Below are 17023 nucleotides of genomic sequence, written 5' to 3'. Positions count from 1 at the left end.
GGAAAATTAAAAGTTGCAATTTTCTAGGCCAACATGGCTAGGAACTAGGAGGCGCAATGATATTAAGCTTGGTAACTTTCAATAGCTGGGGACTATTTTCGGGCATTGCGTAATATTATTGCGCCTTTTGCAGCCATGGTACGATGGCAAAGTCCTTGATTATTACGCCAAAATGAGAGTATAGTTCCTAGCCATATCGGACTAGAAAATCACAACTTTTCATTTTTCGTCGGCCTTAGTACATGATGTAACAGAAGAGTCAAGTTTTAAAAAAGAGAAATATCGAAACACTTTGGTTATTTTTAAACGCATGATGCTAATGGTCTAATCAGATTCAATGGATTGTGCTAAGCTATGCTAAAAGTGGTACCGCCAGACCCGGAGATCGGCTGAATGGATTTCAAACGGTAAAAATCAAATGTTTAACTCTAGAGGAGCTGGAAAATGAGCATATTTTCAAAAAAGTGTAGTGTCCTTTTAATTCAAGAAAAAAAATTCTTACCTCATTATCATTTTTTTTTTGTAGACTTATTGTCTTGGCTCATCAAGAAAATGCATCTTAATTTAAGAAGTTTTAGATATTTGTACTGAAAACAAGACAAAAATACTAAGTAAGAAATCGTTTTTTGCAGTGTGCACACTTTAGAAAAGAGTACTGTGAATTCAAGCGTACTTTATTCTCACTACTAGGAAATTATGCAGCTCATGTATGCATGTTAGAGATGCGCGGATGGGCTATTATTTCATCCGCAACCGCATCACAAAACTCATCATCCGTCCGCCATCCATCCGCACCGACGTTTCTGACCGGTTTTCAAAACCGCACCCGCCCGCCATCCGCTGACGATGCAAGGCGTTGCTGATGACAGCCACGAGACTAGAAAGCTCTAGAATATCAGCAGTGAACTCCGATCGGCGCACAGGGACAAAAATAAATAAATTAAACGCACAAATTACATAGCCTGCACTGGTGTCATCCTGATTTAGCACTTGGTAAAACTTATTCCAGGCAACCCTTTTCTGACCTTCTGTTTTTAATTCTCATTTTTTGAGTTTGCCACGTACCTCCTTCGCCGGCGTTGATAAGAGCTACGTCAAAATGCGTCTTCATTTCTCCACACTGTTAATGATAGAACGAATGGATAACAGCCGAGGCTATCCCAAACAATTAAAACCTTTATTAAATAAAAGTGTGTATTTATTAGAAACCTTTTTTGTCACTGTTTTAGTATTATAAGTTATGTTTTGTGTTAATGTTAGCCTATTCTGTTTATGTTGCGTATATTTCTAAGGTTGATTATTTGATATACTGTTGAATAGTTTAATCTACATCAATGTGTCATATTTTCTAAAATAAATTAATATTTTTCTGATTACATATTTATTTTAATAAGTCAGAAATGTCTTTTCTGCTGACAGGCGCGGTGGGCGCTACTGGGGGCGTGTGCAGCAGGTGACACAAATTATGGGTCCTCAGAAGGCTAGACCGTCTCATTTCTGTTCTCTTCGCGAACTTCTGAGGCTGCCACCTTGAAAGACAGAGTGCTCACCTTTTAAAGTCGCATGCTTAGAAGGACACAGCTAATAACAAGCAGTCGATCCGCCACCCGCCCGAATTTAATTAAAATATAATTTTTCGTCACGTCATCCGCCCGAGTCCGCGGCTGTAACCGCCAACCGCGCATCTCTAATGCATGTAATAAAATATTTAGCAAATCCCATTAACAGAAAATCTTTCCAAACCCAGGTTCCCTAAGCTTCACAGTGCAGTGATTCGTACCCATGTGCTGATCCAGCATTACTCACTGGCTCTGATGGCCACTGCGGGCGGACAGACCTTACAGTCTCTGCAGAAACACATCTCAGTGGAGACGCTTGAGATGATGCAGTGTCTCCTCAGCACATCCCAGCGATGCCCCAGCCGTCACGGGCACATGATCCTCCTGAGAATCCCCTCACCCGCCCTCGCTGCCCTCGCACACCAGCGCCTCTGTCACGTCCGAAACAAGCTCGGCCTCCACAAGCAGTTCGAGATCATCCTGGGAGATCCGTGCTCTTCTCTCAATGTGGGAAAACACTTCCTGGACCAGCTGAAGGTATGTGCACTTTTCAGTTATTAGTTCATTTAATTATAAATTGATATCCCTTAATAATGGTATATCATTATTATATGTCTGCAGGTCTGGCTGAAGATCGTGGATCCAGACTGGGCTCCTCACACATACCTAGAGCTTGAAGCCTTACCCTGTATACTTATTTTAACGGGAATGGATCCACTTGGAGAATCTCTACCCAGGTAAAACAAGCACGTCTTGTCATATAATAAATGCATAATTAAAGTATAATCACTGTAAGTTTATGTTTCCCCTCACCTGTCTCCTTAGATCTCTGAAATACTGTGACTTGCGTGTGATCAGCTGCTGGTCTCTTCAGCGCACCTCTCTGGAGCAGGAGCTGGGGCTCGCCGCTTATCTACTGAAGGCAAAACAAGACGCCCAGCATGGGCCACACGCACCCAGTGACCTTTCTGAGAGTGACCCGGAAAAACTCAGCAGCACTGACAACGAGGAAGAAGAGGTTGTGGTGGATGGTCAGTATTGCAAACTCAGAAAACATGAAATGCAAAACAATATACTGAAATTCTGAACATAAACCATTTGAATGGGGGTGTTCAGAATAGGGATTTGCTCACAAGACTCCAATATCTCCTGATTGTATTTGATTTATGGACATGATCAAAGTGATATAATGACTTAAATTAGAAATGAAATGGACTGATCAACCAATCAGAAACTTGTAGTTGTTTTAAAGGTGAAGTGTCATTAAAGAAATAATAATAAATATCATATTCCTGCTTTAAGGAACAGATCAGCCAAATATGAAAATTCTCTCCTTATTTATTCAGCCTACTATCCTATTTGCCTTTAACTCTTTCCCTGCCAGCGTTTAAAAAAAGTTGCCATCCATTTTATATGATTTTCACAAAAGTTTAATGCCTTACAATATATCAAGAAAGTACAGACCCTCTGCTTAAAAAAAAATCACCTCTCAAATATGGGTAGGTTTCTTCAAACATAACAAATTTTGAACAAAAAGCTGAGATAATTGCATTTTTGTAAAGGACTTTTGTACGAGATCAGATTCAGAGCGATGAGCAAAACATATTCAGAGTTTTTACTGTTTTTGGATCAGTGGATGCTTTAGTGTCTTTATAAGTTGGGTAAGAGTGCCACCTATTGGATAATAGTGGAAATATGGATTGCCATAAAAACTCGTCATTGGCAGGGAAGCGTTTTCTCTTAATTGATGAGATAATTCTGGGAAAGAGTTAAAGCCCTCCGCTTAGATTAAACCATAAAAATAGATGTGTAATGTACGAAACATCTTTAACTCATTCTCGCCAGCCTTTTTTTTTTTTAAAGTTGCCCGGCAGCATTTTTCACAGAAGTTTCACAAAAAGCCTTCAAGGAAAATGTTCTTCTAAAAATATATAAACATACAAATATACCAAATGAAAGAACAGACGCTCTGCTTTTTTTATCCTATCTATATTTTTTCTCTGCTTTATAAACTCTTAAATATGAGTATTTTTCTTTAAAAATATTTGTTTTAGCAAAAACCTGAAATAATTGCATTTTTGTGAAAATTAGTAAATACATGTTTGCTTGGGTTTTTTATAAATTGGGTAAGTTTATAAAAATCTAGTGGATAATTGCGGTATTACAGATTAACATAAAAACTCATCAGGAACATGTTTTTTTATATTTTTGCAAATGTTTTCTCTTAGTTGACGAGATAACTCATCAATGGCGGAGAAAGAGTTAAGGTATTTTTTTGGAAATATTAATTTCTGGTTTTTATTTCGAATTAACAGAAAATGCATAGAAAAACCAAAAGCTCACAGGTAATACATACATTGACTACAATTTAATCTTTTATTAATATTTGTTGATCTTCTTTTGTGGTATTATTTTGTAGTCATTGTCCTGGGCTGTGTGTTTATAAACGTTGCACATGTGTTGTGCTTTTTTAATTTCTCCTTAATGTTGAGCTTAGGTTTTTACAAAAAAATTAAAATATTTAATTAAAGAGCAAAGATGTCTATTGTTCGAAGCTGTACATCACTGATGGCCACTACTGTATATGACTCCCATTCTTCAGTTCATCAAAAAATAATTTTATATTAAAATGTCATCCGAAAAACATAGATAATGTTGAACCTTATAGACCCCTTCATGGTTCACGTCACAGGCGGTTCCCACTGCGCATGTCGGGGTCAGAAAAGCCATTACAGCAGATTGAGTTGCGTATTATTCGGTATCGTCAAAAATGCCTACTTACGTCGTGGGTAAGATTCATGCAGAATCTCAAAAACAAAAAAATACAACATCTGCGGCTGCAAGCAATTAACGTGCAGACTGGAACAATGCAAATATCAAAGAGGCTTGTGTTTGTAGTGCTCACTTCATTTGAGGCAAGTCATCATTTTTCAGCCCTGTTATATTACATTATAAAGCCTGGATGGTATGAACAGTTTGACCCCATGCTGCGCGCGCACCCGATAGTCATTCAATGTTTACAAACCTTGAAGGGGTCTATTGGTTCTTGTAGTTGTCAGATGCGTGTTTCATCATGTGACACTCAAGAGCTAATGAGAGTCAATGTTATCGATGTGCCACCATATTTGAACTCACCACGATGATCTGTATGTTTCACAACAGGATTGTTTGTTAAATAAGTAAGGAATAATTGACGACTAGTAACCGCATCACCACCTCGGGTGTGCATTGTTTTTCTAGTAAGTCAACGGCCTGGAGTCAATTATTTCGCTTATACTATGGTTACCAGACCTCAAGACATCGAATACATGATATATTTAAATGGATTTGTCCGGTTTTTGTACTTAAATCTCTATTGAGTAGGACTATTTCTTCTGCATCTTATCCAACAGGTCTTTTGCTTGTTCCATAACGTCATTTCAAAGCTGGCAATGAAGGCTTGAGCCGTTGATAGCATTCTAATGCAGTTATTAATGAAGTTAATACAAAAGAGAGCGACAGAGACACGGATAGAGAAAGAAAGAAAGAGAGAGAGAGAGAGCGAGAGAGAGAGATTGTGTGAACGAGGCTACCTCTCTGCGTCTGTCATGTTGTTTTTGTTAGTCCGTTATTACAGTTAAAGGAATAGTCTACTCATTTTCAATATTAAAATATGTTATTACCTTAACTAAGAATTGTTGATACATCCCTCTATCATCTGTGTGCGTGCACGTAAGCGCTGGAGCGCGCTGCGACGCTTCGATAGCATTTAGCTTAGCCCCATTCATTCAATGGTACCATTTAGAGATAAAGTTAGAAGTGACCAAACACATCAACGTTTTTCCTATTTAAGACGAGTAGTTATACGAGCAAGTTTGGTGGTACAAAATAAAACGTAGCGCTTTTCTAAGCGGATTTAAAAGAGGAACTATATTTTATGGCGTAATAGCACTTTTGTGAGTACTTCGACTCGCCTGAAAAGTCCGCTCCCCTTCTCACTCTCATAATGGGAGAGGGAGGGTGTTACTGCGCCGAGTCGAAGTACTCACAAAAGTGCTATTACGCCATAAAATATAGTTCCTCTTTTAAATCCGCTTAGAAAAGCGCTACGTTTTATTTTGTACCACCAAACTTGCTCGTATAACTACTCGTCTTAAATAGGAAAAACGTTGATGTGTTTGGTCACTTCTAACTTTATCTCTAAATGGTACCATTGAATGAATGGGGCTAAGCTAAATGCTATCGAAGCGTCGCAGCGCGCTCCAGCGCTTACGTGCACGCACACAGATGATAGAGGGATGTATCAACAATTCTTAGTTAAGGTAATAACATATTTTAATATTGAAAATGAGTAGACTATTCCTTTAACTATGCGAAGTGATCTGGAACTGTAATGCAGTCAAGAGAGCTGTCTGGAACTACATTCGCCGTGTGTTTCCCAGGAAATAATTGCACACCTCAGAACTTTCATTAGCCAATCAGATTCAAGCATTCAACAGACCCGTAGTAAAAGCTCAAAATATTGTTTTCTCTCACAAAGATATTGTTTCTCTTCAGAAGATATTTATTAATCCACTGCATTCATTTGGATCATTTTAATGAGGGATGTATGTGCTTTTGGAGCTTCAGCATATTAAAGGTCTACTATGTAGCTTTTAGCGACATCTGGTGGTAAGATTGTGAATTGCAAGCATCGGCTCAGTCCTCGCTCACCCTCCCTTTTAAAACGCATAGTTACGGTAGCCGCCACAAGATGAACGTCATCATCTGAGCAGTTTGTCCGTTTAGGGCTTCTGAAAAATCATGACGGCATGGGAAAAACAAAAAAAATAAAATTTTTGTGTAACCAAAATAAATAACCTAAACTGATACCTTTAGTGGAATTTCACTTTAAAGCAACACTATGTAGTTTCCATGTAAAAATGACTTACAGCTCCCCCATGTGGTTGAAAAGCGCAACAGTGCCTGGTATCAGACACTCTTCTGCAGGCAGGGGGAGGGGCGGGGCTGTGTGCTCTACCCTCGACCGCCACTTTCAGAGTGCGCTTGTAGCAGCTAGGAGGTTGCTCAGGTTGCAGCAACAGTACAATTTGTCCAGTTAAAAGTTGTTCTATTACTGAAATAATTTTAGAGACATTTTTTAAAGGTAAAAAACTACATAGTGTTGCTTTAAACTAATAAACAATAAGAAACAAGTGACTTTGTGAGTTTTTATGGGACTAATGTGTCCTATTTGTGAACTACCTGTAAAAATGGGTAAAAAAGTGAATTCAGAGGAGCTTTGTATTATGTATATTGTAATGGACTCTCTCAAAATGACCTCACCTCTTTCTGGTGGTCTATAGTAAACAACGATAGCCTGGCTAACTCCTCCCCAACTGGCACCCAGTGTCCCCCATCTAACTGGACTCCTTTGGACCCAGAAAAGCAGCCCAACCAAAGGCGGCAGTCCAAATCCACCTCCTCTGGCTCCTCATCCTCCTGGGCCTCCCCTCTAAAGCAGAGCTGCTCGTGGGCTCGAAATCTCAGCCGCCCGCCTGTGGTATTGCTCCCGAAGGCCGTGTATGACCTCATCACCACCGTGGATCCCAGCGGGCTGCCTAAGTCCACCTCCTTCCTCCCTCACTCCTCTGTAGAGTGGGTCAGCTCCTTTAGACCCCTCCTCAGCAAGATGATGACCTGCACGGAGCAGTCGCTCTACTATCGCCAGTGGACCGCCCCTAAGCCCCATCACATGGACGGCAGTAACCGGGCAGAAGGACGCAATGATAACTTTCACCCACGGAGGCTGCTTCTCAGCGGCCCGCCACAGGTAAAGAACGTTCTGGATAAATAAACATGGAGTGCTAATGTCAATATTTGTGACCCAAAGTCGATTTTCTACATAATATCATCCGACATTCTGTGTAAAAAAAAAATATAACCTTGACATCTTTAATATTGACTGAGTAAGGTCATGTCAAAGATTGACATCAATGTGAAATCAGACTTTGATGCTCCTAATCTCATCATTAGATTATACGATTTTAGCCTGGATTTCACAAACAGGGTCACATTTGACTGGTGGGATGTTTTATGTGTGGCCAGGTGGGGAAGACAGGTGCATATCTGCAGTTTCTGGGTATTCTGTCTCGCATGCTAATCAGACTCATGGAGGTGGACATTTATGATGAAGGAGACATCAACTGCAGTAAGTATATACTAATAATACAATACACAAAAGTCTTTAGGCTGCAGACAAATACAATTCAATCTTAAAGGAGACATTTCACAAAAAAAATTAAAATATAAAATAAATCTTTAGTGTCCCCAGACTACATATATGAAGTTTTAGCTCAAAATACCATATAGATAATTTATTATAACATGTTAAAATTGCCACTTTGTAGGTGTGGGCAGAAATGTGCCGTTTTGGGTGTGTTCTTTAAAATGCAAATGAGCTGATGAAATGCAAACACTGATCGCCATGATGGTGGTTTGTTAAAATTAAAACTCAATTGTGCTGTGAATTATAGTCTCTCTTCCTCCCTCTCTCTGCACTAAATGACAGTGCCATGGTTGGATAGTGCAGATTAAGGGGCGGGTATTATCCCCTTCTGACATCACAAGGGGAGAAAAATTTTAATGAGCTCATTTTTCACATGCTTGCAGAGAATGGTTTACCAAAACCAAGTTACTGGGTTGATCTTTTTCACATTTTTTAGCACGGGGGACCCCGTTATAGCACTTAAACATGGAAAAATCTGATTTTCATGATATGTCCCATTGATGTCCCACAATCAGCGGAAAGAGGTCACTATAAATGACCATTCCCCTTTATCATATTTGATAACATGTTAATGCTAACTCATGAAATTGACAAAATGACAAAGGAAATGTTTATAATGATAAATAAGCAGATTTGTGACACTGACTATGTAAGATCCTTTGTACAAAAAGTCAAATTTCATTGCTTACATTGAAGCACACACAACGTTCTTCTCAGATACCGCCATCATCATGGTTTGCACAAACATGTGGAGTCCATGCCAGTTTGAGTGCATGCTGAGGGGACATATCATGAAAATCTGACTTTTTCTATGTTAAAGTGTTATAATTGGGTCCCCAGTGCTTCTATCAACCTAGAAAATGTGAATAAGATCAACCCAGTAACTTAGTTTTGGTAAACCATTTTCTGCAAGCATGTGAAAAATAGGTAATTGAAATTTGGCTCCCCTTGTGATGTCAGAAGAGGATAATACTGCCCCTTAATCTGCACTATCCAACCACAGCACTGCCATTTAGTGCAGAGATCAGCTCATTTGCATTTTAAGGGACACACCCAAAACAGCACATTTTTGCTTTAGATAAATTATCTATATGGTATTTTGAGCCATAAGAGACATAAAAACGATCTCAAATTCATCAATAATTGTTCCCTAATGATTTTTGATAATAACAACACATTTTATATCAAAATGCAAAACTTATTCTGATCCACTGTAGGTTTCAATCCTAATTATTATAAAACTGTCTTGCTTTCATGTATCAGTAAAATTATGTTTTTTGTTCTCCAGATTGTAAAACAGATTTGGTGCGATATCATCAGCCTGTTGCATCATGGCCCAACAAAGAGATTTTAAGTGGGATGCCCTTTGATTACGTCATCCATGACCCAAAATATGAGGACATCAGCACAATCTATTCACTAGACTTCAGTCCAAATGCAGATGGTGAGACTGTCAAGAGTATTATGTGGTACATTTACGTGTGCCCTACTGCAGTCTTTACGGGAATTTAAAGGGATAGTTCACACAAAAACAAACGTTCTGTCATTATTTACTCTTCCTCATGTTGTTCTGAACCTGGATAACCCAAAATAAGATATTTCAATGTTAAATGTTAAGCACACAGTTAACTTTACCCAATGACTTCCATAGTAGGAATATTACTATGGAAGTGAATATCAACTGTTTTCTTACCATCATTTATCAAAATATCTTCTTTTGTGTTCAAACTCAGGTACAGAACAACATAATAGAGAGTAAATGATAACAAAATTTTCGTTTTGGGGTGAACTATCCCTTTAAGTACATTAGAGTCATGTTCTTAAGAGCTTTTTACTCTTTATACTGTTCTAGATGGAAAGTCCAGACGTCAGGAGGATGTGTTTTTACGCAGGCGTACGGCACGGATAAAACTCTCCAAGTATGCGGCGTACAACACTTACCATCATTGTGAACAGTGTCATCAGTACATGGGTTTTACTCCACAATACCAGGTAATGCACGATGGGATTTTTACATTACAGTAAATAAACGTATGACCTGTTTCTCTGAAATACTTGATTCTGATCAGACAAATACGGTATTCGACCACGTGTCAGTATAGGGTGTGTTTGCAAAAACGACTTTGCATTATCCCCATAGACCATGGGTGGGCATTCGTGGTCCTGGAGGGCCACTGTCCTGCAAAGTTTAGCTCCAACCCTAATCAAACACACCTGAAAATCCCAATCAAAGGCTTCAGTATGACTTGGAAATGACATTCAGGTGTGTTTGATTAGGGTTGGAGCTAAACTTTGCAGGACAGTGGCCCTCCAGAGCCAGGAATGCCCACCCCTGCCATAGACTGTAAAAAATATGAGCGTCGTGTCCGTGACATCACCCGTTGGTTTGTGGAGAGCATTTTTGAAGCCCAGTGTTGGCGTAGCCTGTCGTCGCCATCTTGGCAGCGCTTCACCGCACACCGGATAACCGAAAATGGCAACAAGAGGCGTGACGTGTGTGGAGCTGAGGTGCCTGGTTGATGAAACCACACCCGCCTAGCTCGATGGTAGAGACATTAGCGACAGTTCACCTGTCAGTCAAGTGACCACGGCCTTAACTCATTCCCCCCCAGCCTTTTTTCTTTTTTAAAGTTGCTCACCACCATTTTTTGTAATTTTCACAAGTTTCACAAAATGCCTTCCAGGAAAAATTTTCTTCTAAAAAATATATAAACATACAAATATATTAAATGAAAAAACAGACCCTCTGCTTTCAAACAAACAATAAACAAACAAACAAAATTGGAAAAAAAAACGTTTCATTCTATCTATATTTTTTTCTCTGCTTATAAACACTTAAATACACTGCAAAAAATGACTTTCTTACTTAGTATTTTTGTCTTGTTTTCAGTAGAAATATCTAAAAATTCTTAAATTAAGATGCTTTTTCTTGATGAGCAAAATGACCTTAGTAAATAAGTCTAGTTTTAAGACAAATAATTTACAATTTAAGTGAAATTGTCCTTAAAACAAGCAAAATTATCTGCCAATGGGGTGAGAAAAAAAATTGTGAAATAAGATTTCTTTTTTCTTAAACACTTAATTCAAGTAAAATTTTCTCACCCCATTGGCAGATATTTTTTGCTTGTTTTGATCACAGATTCACTTGAATTGTATATTTTTTATCTAAAAACTAGTATTATTTTCTTAGGACATTTTGCTCATCAAGAAAATACTTCTTGATTTAAGAATGTTTAGATATTTCTTCTGCAAACAAGACAAAAATACTAAGTAAGAAAGTCATTTTTTGCAGTGTATGGGTATTTTTATTTTTTATTTTAGCAAAAAGCTGAAATAATTGCATTTTTGTGAAGGAATTTTTTTTAGAGATCAGATTCAAAACGATTATCAAAACATACACAGAGTTTAAAATTAATAAATAATTTTTTTATTCACTTTTTTAAAGATTGTGTAAGTGCGCCATCTAGTGGATAATCACGGTATTACCTATTACCATAAAAGAAGAGTTAATTATGCAGAATTTTAAAGCTTAATATAATTTGTGTTAGAAATGAGTTAGAAAAAACGATTCACCCGCCTCACAGTTGTCATGAAGGACAAAATTAGCTATATAGACCAAAATCCCTTTTTTTAACAGGCTGTAAGCATATTTATTTCTGCTGTAAAGTTGGCCATTTTAACATGGGGGGTCTATGGGATTAACTCCAGTCTCTAGTGGCCAGTCAATGAATTGTGAGAGAGACCGGAAGTTTGCCCCTTGATTATCCTTTGTATTTTAATTTAAGATTAATTGTAATTTGAAAAATGTGCATTTTGCTCTGATTATTGAGATGTTGTTTGCCTGTGTTTTCAGCAGTATGAGTCCACCCTACATACGTTTACCTTCTCACACCTTCTACTGGGAGAGGAAATCCAGCTTTATTTCATCATTCCCAAATCCAAAGCACATCACTTCTCCTTCAGCCAAACAGGAGGACAGCTAGAGAGCATGAGACTGCCCCTTACATCTGATTGGGTACAGACCAGATATCTAAAAAAACAGATAAAAAATATTATATTATATTATATTATATGAAGCAGGTCATGTCAAAGATTAAAAATAAAGTCAATTTGACCAATTAAGACTGAATATTAATTTTTACAGAACCCTGATGTCATCAAAAGTCCAATATTCACACCCACCACCGGTCGCCATGAGCACGGCCTGTTTAATCTCTATCATGCCATGGAAGGAGCCGCTCACCTGCACATCTTGGTCATTAAAGAGTACGAGATGGCCGTCTATAAGAAATACTGGCCAAACCATATAATGCTTGTCCTGCCGACCATCTTCAATGGAGCTGGAATAGGTAACACTCATCCGGCAAACGTTTACAAAACATAACGTGGGTAATGTTGATCCACTTGATAGTCTTTGTGAGATCTGTTTTACTGCAACTTACCTTGACTTTTTTATTTCAGGAGCAGCTCATTTTCTGATCAAAGAGCTCTCTTATCATAACCTGGAGCTGGAACGGAGCAAGAGGGTGGAGCACGGCAGCCGACCACAGGACGTTTGGCCCTTTATCATTCTCGCAGATGATTCGTGTGTCATGTGGAACAGCGTTGACGTCGACCCAAAAAGGTGCTTAGATTCTGTTATTTAAAATCCACAAATGTTGCTATTTTTGATTTGTAGTTTCCTAACTTTATCTTTTTGGTTTTTGTTTCAGCGGTACTATAGGGACAGAACGAAATGTGTCTTTGAAACAGGTTCTTCAGCACATGGAATCTTCTCCGGACATCACTCAGTACGGATTATGTGGGATGAGGAAGTGGTCGAGCTGCGGAGGTGGAGCCGGGCGACAGAAAGAGCCGTTCTCACGGGGTCACCTACATGACTTTTTGTTGCTCAACGTGGACCTGACTCAAAATGTGCAGTACAACCAGAACCGGTGAGCTCTCAAACATTGGTTTGAAACATAGGCGGAGTGCTTGGGGGCACCTACAGGCAAACAAAGGTACTACAATACTTTGAAATTAAAGGAATAGTCTACTCATTTTCAATGTTGAAATATGTTGTTGCCTTGACTGGGAATTGTTGATGCATCCCTCTGTCGTCTGTGTGCGTGCACGTGGGCGCTGGAGCGACGCTTCGATGGCATTTGGCTTGGCCCCGTTCGTTCAATGGTATCATTTAGAGATAAAGTTAGAAGTGACCAAACACATCAACGTTTTTCCTATTTAAGACGAGTAGTTATACGAGCAAGTTTGGTGGTACAAAATAAAACGTAGCGCTTTTCTAAGCGGATTTAAAAGAGGAACTATATTGTATGGCGTAATAGCACTTTTGGGAGTACTTCGACTCACCTGAAAAGTCCGCTCCCCTTCTCACTCTCATAATGGGAGAGGGAGGGTGTTACTGCGTCGAGTCGAAGTACTCCCAAAAGTGCTATTACGCCATAAAATGTAATCCGCTTAGAAAAGCGCCACGTTTTACCCTGTACCACCAAACTTGCTCGTACAACCACTCGTCCCAAACAGGAAAAACGTTGATGTGTTTGGTCACTTCTAACTTTATCTCTAAATGGTACCATTGAATGAATGGGGCTAAGCTAAATGCTATCGAATCGTCGCAGCGCGCTCCAGCGCTTACGTGCACACACACAGATGATAGAGGGATGTATCAACAATTCTTAGTTAAGGTAATAACATATTTTAATATTGAAAATGAGTAGACTATTACTTTAAGGAGAGAGTGCGGCTTAATGGTTTTTAAATATTGTTTAAATGAATTAAAACTATTTTATCCTTAACTCATTCCCTGCCAACCATTTTTTAAAGTAGCCCTCCAGCATTTTTTTGGATTTTCACAAAAGTTTCACACAAAATGCCTTCCAGGAAAAAAAATCTAAAAATATATAAACATACAAATATATCAAATGAAAAACATACCCTGTGCTTTTAAACATACAATAAACAAACGAAACGGGGGGGGGACTATCATCCTATCAAAAAAATAAAAAAAATATGGGTATTTTTCTTTAAAAAAATACACATTTTTTAGCAAAAAGCTAAAATAATTGCATTTTTGTGAAAGAATTTTATTAGAGATCAGATTCAGAATGACTATCAAAACATATACAGAGATTAAAATTAGTAAATACATTTTTTTGCTTCAGTTTTTTTTATAAATTAGGTAATCTAGTGGATAATTGCGAGATTTGCGGATTAACATAAAAATTCATCAGGAACACGTTTTTAATGCAAATGTTTTCTCTTAATTGAAGAGATAACTCGGCAATGGCTTGGAAAGAGTTAAGTAACTTAATCTACCTATTAAAATATCAAGATTAGACAAATAAAATATGAATTCTTATACTACATTCATAGGTCTGGGAGCCAGTACCCCCCCAGGCCCCCCAAACTCTGCCTATGGTTTGAAATCCGCAAATTTTACTGTTTTTTTATTATTGTCCAAATGTTAATTTTATTTCCCACTGTCGTCAACATAGTTTCACATGTGATGATGTGGACTTTAACCTACGAGCCCACAGTGCAGGACTCCTCATCTGTAGGTTCAACAACTTCAGTGTGATGAAGAAGCAGATCGCCATTGGTGGATATGGTACCTTCATCATCAAAACCAAAGTATGCTTTTATCCACAGTCTAAAACCGGTTTACTGTATGCATTTATAATATACGCCCCCTCACCTCTGTCCTTTATGCTCTAATGCAAAGTGCAAGGCACTTTAAAGGCACAATATGTAAGATTTAGCACTCAAATATCTAAAAACTACTAGCGTAGTGTTGTTAAATTACATTATCCCAATCGTTTCAACAACGTTTGAATTCAGAGAATTTGCAGCCTCTGTTCATAAGGTCATTGTCAATTATGTAATGTCCTGCTTATCTGCTTTTGCTGTCATAGAAGTCATAGATGTGTTTGACTTTATGTGTCAGTGTGAAGACCGATCTGCATGTGACATCAAAGTATCACGATAGCCATTTAGAAGCAATACTTCTGTGTCGCTCTCGTGATACTGTGATGTGCTGTATGCGAAAGTAGTACGTATAGTGTCTAGTGTGCATTTACATTACAATCCAACGGTTATAAAACTTTACTTCATCCATGAACATGATTTGTGCGTCCTGTCAGATCGATTCTTATCGACAATGAAAGTGAAGCCTACAACTCCCATCATTCCACGCTCTTTCACAGCGTCATCAAGCTACGCCGTTGGTGTTTAGCGACCTCTAGTGGTGAACGTGACATATTGCATATTTAAAACAATTGTTCTCCTAAATTTTCTTCAGATGACGGATGTACCCACCACGATCCAGCCATCTCAGTATATCTGTGCTCCAGACAGCAAGCATCTTTTCCTTGCCACGCCGGCTCAGCTTCTGCTGGAGAAATACCTGCAGCACATCAGTCATCGGTTGTTCTCACTCAGTGCCCGAAACTACAGCCACCCGGTTCTGTCTGTCGACTGCTATCTGAACCTCGGTCCAGAGGTACCTTAACAACTCAAATGTCAATCATTTACAAAAACAGTAGTACTTTAATGCTACTACTACTACTCATGTAAATTCCATATTAAAAGGCATTAAAGGTGCAGTGTGTAATTTTTAGGAGGGTCTATTGACAGAAATGCAATATAAAATACATAACTATATTATCAGCGGCGTATAAAAACCTTACATAATGAACTGTATTGTTTTTATTACCTTAAAATTAGACTTTTTATCTACATACACTGTGGGTCCCCGTACATAAAAGTCGCCATTTTGTGCCGCCATGTAGCCCTAAATGGATAAACTGTTTGACATAGCGTGTCTCTGTGTTGTCTCATTTAATGACATGTTTGTCCTGTGGCGACTACCGTAGCTTCTCTATGCGTTTCAAAAGGGAGGGGTGAGCTTTGGACTGAGGCATTGGTTGCAATTTGCAACCTCAACTCTAGATGGCGCTAAAATATACACACAGCACTTTTTTTTAATACTATGTAGTATTTTGAGGTATTTGAACTTTTTCTGTTTTTTGTGTATAGGTGACGATTTGTTTCGTGAGCTCCAGGCCTCATTCCATTAACATTAGTACTACTGGACTGCTCTTCAGTGGCCTGCTATTATACTTCTGTGATTCCTTTGTAACACCAGGATTTCTCAAAAAGTTCCAGTTCTTAAAAGGTAAAAAAAAAATATTTATAGGATGCTTTTTGAATTAGGTGTTCCTGCTGGTAGGACATTGCATCCATTGCCATTAAAGCATCTGCAAAATGCATAAATGTAAAGGAATACATTATTCTTACTTACATTCAGTCTTTAATATATATTTCCCCTTTGCTGGTCCAGGTGCAACTCTATGTGTGATCTGTCCCAACCGGAGCTCTCTGCGTCAGACCGTAGTTCGACTGGAGCTGGAGGACGAGTGGAGGTTTCGTCTAAGCGATGAGTTTCAGACGGCCAACGCCAAAGAGGACCAGCCTCTCTTTTTTCTCACAGGGAAACACATATGAGTCAAAGGCTAAAGACTCAATCACTTTGGTCTTATTAACTGTATATAACATGAGCTCTGTATATAATGCACACAATCTGCTGTAAATTTCTTCTGCTATTTGTATGTTGTTGATTTTTAATAATGTTATTACATTACCTATGTCTTTATGGTTGTTTAAAATGTATTTATTTACAGTGACCTTTCTATGTTTTATCTTTTTGTGTTTATTGTTGTCTTAAGTGGAACTTTTTATCAGCTTGCTAAACGTTACGAAGTGTTACAAGAACAGATTCAGAGGTATTTTGTAGAAAAGAGTATTTTTGTAGCTGTGTTTGGCATGTTGTGATGTGTGTGAATAAGGCCGTAACTTTATTAAAGTACTTACGTCATACATTTCAAATCTGTACAAACAGTTTGTCAATTTTTTGCTTTTGGCTGAGTGTTTTTGTTATAACACTGTATGAACACTAGATGGCAGAATAATGACATTTTATCGAGGTCAGCTAAAGTGAAAAATCTCAACAATATATCAGATCTTCTCAAGTACATTTTCAAGTATCTTTACTTTATTAATATTTTTCTTTAGAGAAAGTCAGAGTTGTATAGTACTTAAGTATTTTTACTTTCTACATAAAAGTAAATTTTCAATTATTCGTATTTTATTAGTGTTTTTCTTTGGAAAACATACATTCCAAAACATATTATCATAATTTTTACTCCACTACATTTCATAA

At 38.2% G+C, this 17023-nt stretch overlaps 1 protein-coding gene across 2 annotated transcripts in view; it reads left to right on the top strand.

The window, feature by feature from the left end:
* Positions 1 to 16682, top strand: part of greb1 (growth regulating estrogen receptor binding 1) — a 49447-nt gene extending 32765 nt beyond the window's left edge. The window contains exons 18-32 of one of the 2 annotated variants that reach the window (XM_055172594.2): positions 1748 to 2096; positions 2181 to 2296; positions 2385 to 2590; positions 6884 to 7350; positions 7626 to 7728; positions 9095 to 9250; positions 9659 to 9798; positions 11663 to 11821; positions 11951 to 12155; positions 12268 to 12430; positions 12519 to 12740; positions 14301 to 14436; positions 15104 to 15304; positions 15841 to 15979; positions 16145 to 16682. In XM_055172594.2, coding sequence (XP_055028569.2) covers positions 1748 to 2096; positions 2181 to 2296; positions 2385 to 2590; positions 6884 to 7350; positions 7626 to 7728; positions 9095 to 9250; positions 9659 to 9798; positions 11663 to 11821; positions 11951 to 12155; positions 12268 to 12430; positions 12519 to 12740; positions 14301 to 14436; positions 15104 to 15304; positions 15841 to 15979; positions 16145 to 16308 — 2926 coding nt within the window. In that variant the 3' untranslated portion in view covers positions 16309 to 16682. Of the gene's footprint in view, positions 1 to 1747; positions 2097 to 2180; positions 2297 to 2384; positions 2591 to 6883; positions 7351 to 7625; positions 7729 to 9094; positions 9251 to 9658; positions 9799 to 11659; positions 11822 to 11950; positions 12156 to 12267; positions 12431 to 12518; positions 12741 to 14300; positions 14437 to 15103; positions 15305 to 15840; positions 15980 to 16144 lie in introns of both variants that reach the window. The other variant, XM_055172593.2, reaches the window with a different exon arrangement.
* The last annotated feature ends 341 nt before the right edge of the window (positions 16683 to 17023 follow it).

Source organism: Misgurnus anguillicaudatus, chromosome 7 (genome assembly GCF_027580225.2).
Source record: "Misgurnus anguillicaudatus chromosome 7, ASM2758022v2, whole genome shotgun sequence".
Lineage (NCBI taxonomy): Eukaryota > Metazoa > Chordata > Actinopteri > Cypriniformes > Cobitidae > Misgurnus > Misgurnus anguillicaudatus.
The sequence above is the reverse complement of the archived record's forward strand: the minus strand, read 5'-3'. Positions and strand labels throughout refer to the sequence as shown.